Source organism: Populus euphratica, unplaced genomic scaffold, assembly GCF_000495115.2.
Source record: "Populus euphratica unplaced genomic scaffold, PopEup_1.0 scaffold455.1, whole genome shotgun sequence".
Lineage (NCBI taxonomy): Eukaryota > Viridiplantae > Streptophyta > Magnoliopsida > Malpighiales > Salicaceae > Populus > Populus euphratica.
Window position 1 is genome coordinate 56,285 of NW_011500337.1, and position 10,538 is coordinate 66,822.

General features: G+C 31.4%; 1 protein-coding gene across 4 annotated transcripts; it reads left to right on the plus strand.

Moving 5' to 3' along the window:
• The first annotated feature begins 757 nt into the window (after positions 1-757).
• On the plus strand, positions 758-5,894 carry LOC105113787 (glutamate receptor 3.4). 4 transcript variants are annotated; one of them, XM_011010104.1, is made up of 7 exons: positions 763-854; positions 965-1,398; positions 2,022-3,370; positions 3,479-3,756; positions 4,215-4,246; positions 4,347-4,756; positions 5,163-5,894. In XM_011010104.1, exons 2-7 carry the CDS (start codon positions 1,056-1,058, stop codon positions 5,649-5,651), a joined length of 2,901 nt encoding a protein of 966 aa, XP_011008406.1. In that variant the 5' UTR covers positions 763-854; positions 965-1,055; the 3' UTR covers positions 5,652-5,894. The 4 variants fall into 4 exon arrangements, with proteins under 4 accessions (XP_011008408.1, XP_011008405.1, XP_011008406.1 ...); XM_011010105.1 differs by having other exon boundaries at positions 799-817; XM_011010103.1 differs by having other exon boundaries at positions 759-1,398.
• The last annotated feature ends 4,644 nt before the right edge of the window (positions 5,895-10,538 follow it).

Genomic DNA, 10,538 nt, shown 5'->3' on the forward strand with positions numbered 1-10,538 from the left:
ACCTTAAACTATTTTTTTTAAAAATAAAAAAATATTATTTACATTCACATAAATAATGCAAGTAAAATCATTTAACTGCATTGATTTTAAAAAAAAAAACTAAATTTTTCTTGATTTATTTTTTAGAAAACACTAATTTAGTTTAGTGAATAGTGAACTGTACAATAAAATTATACTCTACTGTTACAGCTTTTTTTCTTTGGGAGAATGCTACTTCTCCAAAACCTTCATTTCATTATAATTTTTAGTGGGTTTTACTAATTAAAAAATATTTTTTTTATCAAATAAAAATATATATAGTTACGAAGTGAACCTCATCCATTGCCAAAGAACAACTAAACTTGCTATCTCTATAAGTCACCATACACTCATGCTGACAAAAATAGGTGATTTAACTAATTTTTAAAACTTGAGGGATGACATAATGAATTTCTGCCTTTTAAAAAAACATAAGAGCAGAAAGTTAAGGTTTCATATTCTAAATTAATATTAATTAAATATTACTATTATTATATTTCTATAATTTTTAAAATTATATTAAATTAAACTTGTATTAAATGCTAGCCAGTAGTATTAATATTCAGAATTAATAAAGTAAGCTGACATCAGAGTGAGAGAGAATCATTCTTTACTTGAGCTTGCAACTTTCTAGAGCTCTTTTTCATCTCATCTCCAAAGCTTAACTAGGATGTACTCAACTGTTCAAGGCTCTCTAGCTAGCTAGTTTCCATATTTGGTGGGTTTCAAGTTAAATAACATATGCTACCATAGCTAAACCTTAAAGCCACACCAAAATATTTCACCATCCCTCTTCTCAGTTAATATCCTCCCTTCTCTGTTTTCTTCTCTTGCATGTGGGCTTCACAACTAGTTCTTCTACTTTAATATATTTTCTTGTTAATCATATTTCAGTTCTCGATGTTCGTTGATATATATATGTTTGTCTGTCTTACATGATTGGCAGGTGCTTGTTATATTGAAGAAACAAAATGGTGGTTGGACTTGGAGAATCATTTTTATATTTTTAATTTAATTTGCAAGCTTGGTTAGATGCCATGGCCATGTCTTTGTTGAATATTTCAGGTGGTAGGGCTATTATGAAAAGAATGTTGTTGTTGATGTTGATTGCTGGTATTTGTGTGCCCATTGAAGTTGTTTTTGGTCAGGCAGCTGCAAAGGGAAATGGAACTGCTGTTTCTTCTTCCTCTTCTTCAAGGCCGAGTGTTGCAAATATAGGAACTTTATATACCATTGATTCAGTGATAGGGAAAGCAGCTGGGCCAGCTATTGCAGCTGCTGTTGATGATGTCAATTCTGATCCAACCATTCTTCCTGGGACTAGATTAAACCTTATTTCTCACAACACTAATTGCAGTGGATTTCTTGCAACTGTTGAAGGTATTTCTTTCACAAAATCATTTTCAAGATATTCTTTTTCCTGTCTTTGAATCTGGGATTGCTTTGCCTTTTTCCTCCTCAAATTCTGGCACTCTTGTTGTAATTGCAGTCTCTGTTTCCATTGCCTGCTATGGTTTAGTTCTCAAGCTCCATTTTCCTTACTAGCTTTGCAGTTACAATTTCCATTGACAAAATATGATTAATACTGTCTTTAGCTCTATAGATGCAGCTTTGAACTATATTGGTGTAGCTAGATGATTGTCTAGGGTTCAGTAGTGCTAGCATTTATTATCAATGCCTGCAAAAATCTCCCTTTGTTTTTTTCAGAACTTTGAAAGCCATGGAAATGTCGTAATTTCAAAATGTGAAACAAATTTGAAGCTCATGTTTGGTGGCTGTAATTATAGGCAAATTTTAGAGTGAGGAAATAATTCAAATCATATCTAGCTTGAATCTTGTTGAGATGTTCATGCCAGCTAACTGGTATGTTTGACTATTAGATCCTGTTTAATTAGGATCCTCGAACAAGAAAAGAACACACTAGGATCATGCGCTTCCCTTTGCAACACAGAAAGAACATATTGATGAAGATTTTGATGGAAGTTTCCTTGCCCATGATGCAGTTTTGCAGCTGATGGTAAATGATGTTGTTGCTGTAATTGGCCCCCAATCTTCTGGAGTAGCTCATATCATATCTCATGTTGTCAACGAACTTCATGTTCCACTTTTGTCATTCGCAGCAACAGATCCCACCCTTTCTGCATTACAGTACCCATATTTCCTCCGCACCACACAGAATGACTATTACCAGATGTATGCAATTGCTGATCTTGTTACGTATTTTGGGTGGCGAGAGGTGATTGCCATTTTTGTGGATGATGATTATGGAAGAACTGGGATATCTATACTGGGTGATGCCCTGGCAATGAAGCGTGCCAAGATCTCTTACAAGGCTGCCCTCACCCCAGGAGCTTCTACAAGTCAAATCTCCGACTTGTTACTTAAAGTTAACCAGATGGAATCCCGGGTTTACGTTGTACATGTAAATCCTGATTCTGGTTTGTCACTTTTTTCTACTGCTAAAAGTCTTCATATGATGACCAAAGGCTATGTTTGGATTGCTACAGATTGGCTACCTTCGGTTTTAGATGCATTAGAACCAGTTGACACTGACACAATGAATCTTTTGCAAGGGGTTATTGCTCTTCGCCATCACACTCAAGATACTGATCTCAAGAAAAAATTTATGTCTAAGTGGAGCAGCCTAAACCACAAGAATAGCATTGGTGCTTCTGGTTTCAATTCTTATGCACTCTATGCCTATGATACAGTATGGTTAGCTGCCCGAGCTCTAGATGTTTTTCTCGGTGAAGGTAGAAATTTATCATACTCAAGTGATCCAAAGTTGCACGAAACAAATGGAAGCGCACTGAACTTATCATCAATGCGTATTTTTGATGGAGGCCAAGAGTTTCTCCAGACACTTCTTAGAATGAACTTCACTGGTCTAAGTGGTCAAATTCAATTTGACATGGATAAGAACTTAGTTCATCCAGCCTATGATGTTCTTAACATTGGTGGGACAGGGTCCAGAAGGATTGGTTATTGGTCAAATTACTCTGGTCTCTCAACTGTTACTCCAGAGGTCTTATATACAAAGCCTAAAAACACTTCTGCCAGTAGTCAACATCTTTACAGTGTAATATGGCCTGGTGAAACTTCACTTGTACCTCGAGGATGGGTATTCCCTGAAAATGGGAAGCCACTGCGTATTGCAGTGCCCAATCGCATAAGTTATGTTCAATTTGTCTCTAAAGACAAGAATCCTCCAGGGGTTAGGGGATACTGCATTGACGTCTTCGAAGCTGCAATAAACTTGCTGCCATATCCTGTCCCACACATATATATGTTACACGGAGATGGCAAGAGAAATCCAGTCTACAATGAGATTGTCCAAGCAGTTGCGGAAGATGTGAGTATCTGGCTATAATATGTAACTTAGTTTTTTTCATTATTTTGGAGCTATACCTTTGATGATTACATTATAGTAGTTTTTCTTGTTTGCTCTCTTCCTCTTCAGCGTTATGATGCAGCTGTTGGAGATGTTACAATAGTCACAAATAGGACAAAGATTGTCGATTTTACACAGCCTTTTAAGGAATCAGGGCTGGTTGTAGTAGCTCCAGTCAAGGAGGTGAAGTCTAGCCCCTGGGCTTTCCTTAAGCCATTTACTTTTCAAATGTGGCTTGTCACAGGTGCCTTCTTTCTTCTCGTGGGAGCTGTTGTCTGGATTCTTGAACACCGAATCAATCATGAATTCAGGGGTTCACCAAGGCAACAACTGACGACAATATTCTGGTTAGCATGCTTTGAAGTCGTTGGTATTTGATAGGCCCTAGTTTTGTTAAAGTTGCTCTTCTTTTTAGTCCTAATTTCAGAGCAATTAGGCAACGTCCCTCACTGCTGCACTGGTGCCTTGAAGTGTTCTGGTGATCCCGCAGAACTAATACATGAAGTAGAAGTGCATGCAATGAAAATCACTATTTTAGTATGCATATAGCATGAAAGTAGCTGAGAGATCATGATTTCAATTTGTATTAGTTCAAAGAAAGTAGTCTAACAGATCATGATAGAAAGTGGAACATGCTAGTAATCAACTGAAAGTAAATATATTTAGGCAGTAGTAGGCACAATGTAGTCAGCTGGTGTCAAGCCTTAGTTTAAGCATTCTTCTGCCAAGGAGGTACGTTTATGTTATGTGCTTTGCTTCACAAATATTAGAATGCTTCTAATAGACATTTGTGTTGATGTTGCAGGTTTAGTTTCTCAACAATGTTTTTTTCACACAGTAAGCTATGCCTATCAATTTATTCTCTCTTTACTTGGTCCTTCACATAAGCTTTCTATTGGAAACTCCTAATAATCTCAGCTGCTTGGACGTGGTGTAGGAGAGAACACTGTGAGCACCTTGGGACGATTTGTGCTGATCATTTGGCTATTTGTAGTGTTGATTATCAATTCAAGCTACACAGCTAGTTTGACATCCATCCTCACAGTGCAGCAGTTAACATCACGTATTGAAGGGATTGACAGCTTGGCCGCTGGTAATGAACCAATTGGAGTTCAAGATGGGTCATTTGCAAGGAACTACCTGATCGACGAGCTCAACATCGCAGAATCTAGAATTGTAACATTGAAAAGCCAGGAGGAATACAGTTCTTTCCTTCAACTTGGACCAAATCATGGTGGTGTGGCTGCCATTGTTGATGAGCTTCCTTACATTGAGCTCTTCTTGTCTGCCTCCGATTGTGCATTTAAAATTGTGGGGCAAGAATTCACAAAAAGTGGATGGGGATTTGTAAGTATCTACGTTATTTGTCAGTCTAAGCTTGAAAACATCACTAGTGCAACTAATCTTGTACCTAGGATTAGCTAGATTTCTATAAATGATTTCTTTCGCATGGATGCTGCATCCTTGTGTTCAGCTTATTTGGGCAAAATAATAGGCATTTGATATTTTTCTTTCATTTTGTGTTCTTTCTCCAATGGATGGGCTACCATGAAGGGGGCAACCTCTCACTTTCTTGATCTCTCCCTCTCTTTAGTTAGAATCTCCCTGTTACGAAGGGAGAGACTAGGACCAAAGGACTGGCGGTATGCTTTCAATAGAATTTGAAATGCTTGCATTCAAAGTCCAGAATATGATATGAAATGTCTTTAGGGAACTCCAGAAATTTTCTTACAATCAGATTTTCTTGTTACAGGCGTTTCAAAGGGACTCTCCTCTAGCAGTTGACTTGTCAACTGCCATTCTTCAACTTTCAGAAAATGGTGATCTCCAAAAAATCCACAACAAATGGCTGACACATGCTGATTGCTCGGCGCAAGTCAATGAAATTGATGAAAATCATCTCTCCCTGAAGAGTTTCTGGGGTCTGTTTCTTATCTGCGGCATTGCGTGCTTCATTTCCCTTGTCGTGTTCTTCTGTAATATCATTTGTCAGTACCGTAGATTTACTCCAGAAAATGGTGAGGAGACAGAGGTGGATGAGATTCAGCCTCCAAGGCCTCAACGCTCCGTTTGTTCAATTAGCCTCAAGAAATTGATCGAGTTTATAGACAGGAAAGAGGCAGAGATTAAGGAGATGATTAAACCAAAGAGTGTTGATATCAAGCGGCAAGGTAGCCCGAGCTCCGATGGGCACCCCATTTCATCAGCTGAAGGAACAGATTTCCCTGCTGAAGTTTCTTAATACTCCCTCCTCATGACAATAAAATCAATTTCTGATTCCCCCCTCCTCTCCTTTGATTCAGAAATGTTAGGCAGCGACAGCTAAAGTGGAAAAATATCAATTACTGATTAGAGGTAGATCTTACTGTAATATTCTCTATATATATTATTAGATTTATTAGTGGAAGTAATGTATTGAAATATTTAACTTTTCATATAAATCAAGAGAATACTACTCAATTAGTTCTCTTCTTAGAGTTTTTTTAAGTTCTTATGATTGTATTTATTTTTTAGCCCTAAATAACTCTTGGTAAGAAAAGAATTTAGAGAATTTAAATATTTTAAGTTTTTTTTTAAAATATAACCTATATTTTATTTATATAAACGATTTATCATTAAAAGTTTATGCTATATTCAAGATATAAAAATAATTAAAAGTATATCTCACCAATTTCATGTTGCCGTTAATTTTCATATTGCAGTTAGGATTCCTTTTATTATAGGAGTATTATGAAATTATTATTTTTTAGTGTTATTAAAAGTCTTGTTTATTTTTTAGTGTTATTAAAATTGCAACAAAACTTGATTTTTTATTTAAATCTAGACCTTAAAATCTTTATTAAAATAGATAAGGTTACTATTATAATATATTTTCATCTTTAAAGGCTTCAAATTCATTTTTTTTAATGAATCATACATAAACTCTCTTATTAAGTCTAATGTTTCAAAATATTTTTCTTTGACTATCAAATATTTAATAGTATAATCCATGTGACTTATAAATTTTTTAAAGGATATTTCATCTTGGTTAATACTAGTGTCTATAATCTATATTCATGTGACAAATAGTTAGCAATCCATACAGGAATTATTAGTAAATTTACTCAATTTGCTATTTAAGTATGTAATATTTGGTCTTGTATAATTTATAAAATACATTAAATTCTTAATTGTTTGAGAATATTCTAATTGGTATAGTTCCTCATTGTAGTTTTTAGATTTATGTACTCTTATGTTTATTAGTTTTTCATATAATTATCATTTTTTTTCATAATTATTGAGGATTTTCTTAATATAATGAGATTAGGACAATACTAGTCCATGAGATGTCATGATAATTTTCATTCATAATATAACATCTACAATACCCAAATCTTTTATATTAAACTTATTAATTAAAATTTTATAAGTAGACTTGATCATATATTCATTAATGTTGCCCAAAATTAGCATGTTGTCCATGTAAAGACATACAATGGCATAATATTTATTTGTGTTTTCGTATAAACATATTTATAAACCTCATTGAGTTTAAACTTGTTTGACAACTTAACCTTATCAAACTTTTTATGCCATTATTTAGATGTTTGTTTCAAACATATAAAGACTTAACAGACTTGCAAACTTTATTTTCTTGACCTTGAATCACAAATCCCTCAAATTGTTCTATGTAGATAAATTAATGAATAAAAACACGACTTTAAAACAAAAAACAAAGCAACTTGCTATAGGTAAGTACTAATCACATGGCTTGTAAATATAAAAATAATAAAAAGTTATGTGATAAATAATTATGAAATAACTTTGATGTGAAAAGGGATACTGTATAAAAATGGTTGGAGAAGACTAATAAATTTTAAAGTTGCAAGGAATATAAAGTATAATGAGGAGTTAAATTAGATTACAAAAGAAAGAATTATCATGATGCAAGATGGTAATGTGATTAATAAAATGATGAGAAGAACATTTATTAGGGAATAATAAAAAAAACATGAAATTGGTTCTAATCATATAATTGTTAAATGTTGATAACTTAGATAATTCAAATATTTAATATGATTTATTTTACGATTTATGTATGCCACAGGTAAATTCCGTGAGAACATCCATTTTGTAAGGTCACTAAGCTACCCAGTAATATACAAAAAAATATTTGTATTTCAAGAAAAGAAAAGGTTATAAATAGTTAACATGGATGTAATTATTAATAAGAATTGTAATAAATTGTGTATATTTATAAAAAAAATTAAAAGATTATTGGGTCTTTGCTTACACACACATAGACATACACCATGTTTTCGATGGGTTTAAGCCTTATAAGATTATTAAAATACTTGGTTGTTATATTTTCCCACCGTCTAGTTCACATAAATTTTAAATCATTAATATCCAAGTGAATTAAATATAGAAATTCACCACTTCTTTTAATTATTTTAAAAGAAGTCTTTATAAATTTTGATTCTACATAAACTTTATACTTATATTTTTGTTTTAAAAACCATATAGTAATAGCTCAAGATTAATTAATCTTTATATAGAATCATAATTTACATGTCTTAATTTGTCATGTCAGGTTTCATAATACTCAAGCAAATAAGAAAAAAAACATTATTTTTGTTATTATTCCCATCCTTGATTACCATAATCATTATATTCCTTTTAAAAACACCATCACCTATATACCTTTTACCTATAAATATCATACTTTTAGTAAGTAAGAATATATCACTTTAAAGAATTATCTTGAAAGTATATTTGTTCAACAATGTGTTAGTTACTAAATTAGTTCTAATGTTAACAACATAAATCATATTATTAAGTGTGATAATTTTTGTTGGACTCATCTTTAGCACTGATCTTCTAATGTTGATTGTCTTTGAAATTGATGAATTCTCCATGTTTAGTTGTATATCATTTATTTTGTTATAAGTGAAGAACATCCTCCTTTTAGACTAGATATATCTTATAACACTAAATTAACCCATCACTACTAATAGTTGTTGATTAGATTAATTTCAAAGACAATTATAGATATGATCAATTATGACATTTTAGTTGTGAGGTTATCTGCTTTAATGACATTGTGTTATGCAATCCTTCTTCTTTAAGAGTTATCTTGTTATTCTCTATTTCTACAATCATTGACTTAGTATCCATAATTATTACAATTAAAGTGTTTATCATTTAATTTTCTTAGCAATGCCCTTCCCCTTCATAAGTTCTTTTTGTTTTGAGTGTGGTTCTTCATTACTTGTTCAATAATGCTTGATTTAGGGGTTATAAAAGAAATGTTGGCTCTTTTTATAGAAAAAAATATTGTTTTTTTTCTATCCTCAATCTTATAATAAAGTTATCCATATTTATTTTTTTACATTTATTTCTATTTTTTATATTTATGTTAAGGTAACTCTTTTAAATTTTTTCAAGATAATAAATTTTTTGTAATAATTATAGTCACCTGAAAGAATTTAATTAGAACTATCTATTTAGCATGAATGCTATATAACATGAGTTGCAAGTCTTGAATTTAGTTAATTATAGTTCTTGAATCAATAATTTAAAAATTTAAAAAATTATAAATTATAAACTTTTTCACATTAATATATTTGGTGAAAAAGTTCAAAAATAGATATTTTTTAGGGTTACGGCCAATTATATTTCTATTTCAAACCTTTTAAGATATAATATGTTGGAAGTGAATTTTATCAATTAAGAGTTATTTAAAATGATTTTCTCATTAATCCACTTATGGTTTCAGAAATAGTAAAATTTTATGTTAAATAAATTAATTTTTTTGGGAACATTTCCCAATTGACTCTAAATATGGATTACACCCAAAAAATTGGCATTTAACTATGTTTAATGACCATTTTCCCAACAGCTACTGCAACAGTTCTTTCGTACAATAATCTCATTACTATCTAGCATGAGTATTGCCCCGTACCAAAGCTAATACTGACCTATATATATGCTATTTTTTGGCAAGCAGATAGGGGCCTAGGAATATAGATGTGGGGGACTTGCTGGCTTCACGGCAAGGTTGAGGCCGCTGGAAATTGCAGGAGAAAATTAACAGGAGCTAGCATCATCCCCTTATACTACAAGTATACCTTTCGTGTCCTGTGAGAATAACGTAAAAACAGACAGGAGCTGGCAATTTGTACCATAGGATCGATCATGTCCACATATTAGGTTATGGTCAATTGTATTCCTGTTAAAGTAGTTACATAATTGATTAGCAGAATTGATAAAATAATAGCTGAAAATTTAATTATCATGTTTAAAAAATACCCATGATCTTTGAGTGATATACTACAAGCTAGCTAGCAATTCCATTTTTTCTTTTATGGCCAAAGGGATACTCATGCAGTCCTTGACGGACCTTGGCTCAAAGAAAAACCGGTAGTTTTGATTCAATCTCATGTGAAAAATTATAAGTTGCATTTCAAGTAAGGTAACATGATAATAATTATTTTTTAAAATATTTTTTTTATTTTTTATAATTAATTTTTGATATTAGTATATTGAAAAGATTTAAAAACACCAAAAAAACTAATTTGAAACAAAGAAAAATAAAATAAACATTATTAAAAAAATACTTTTAAAATACAAAAATAAATAGACTTGAATAATTGTTAGAAAGTGCATAATATAAGTATGGGATCACATTCTTAATGCTGTTTGTTTGCTAGAAAATAGTTTTCTCTTGGAAAGTAAATTTCAATAAAGTGAATTATGAAAAAATGAATTACTTTATAATGTTTGGTAGTGTAATGGAAAATAAGTTGGAAAACAGTTTCCGGTGTTTAGTTATGTCATGGAAAATGAGTTGAAAAATAACTTATTAATATTTTATTTTTCTCAAGTTTATTAAAATAATAAGAAACAAATCTTACAAATTAAATAGTTGAATGAGAATGAAATTGAAAAAAAAAATTCATAAATTATCTCAAATAAAATAAATAATAATCAAAATAATAGAGAATAAATCTAAAAATTACAAAAATAAAAGATGAAGAAATTAAAATAATAATAATAATAAAAATTTCATAAATTATTTCAAATAAAATAAGTAACAATAAAAAGAATGAGGACCAAATTTGATAGATAAAAAATTTCAATAAAAAAA

Coding starts and splice junctions, on each gene's coding strand:
- LOC105113787 (XM_011010103.1), top strand. CDS start 1,056: ATGGCCATGTCTTTGTTGAATATTTCAGGTGGTAGGGCTATTATGAAA. Junction 1,399..2,021: donor ATTTCTTGCAACTGTTGAAG/GTATTTCTTTCA, acceptor CCCATGATGCAG/TTTTGCAGCTGATGGTAAAT. Junction 4,757..5,162: donor CAAAAAGTGGATGGGGATTT/GTAAGTATCTAC, acceptor TTCTTGTTACAG/GCGTTTCAAAGGGACTCTCC.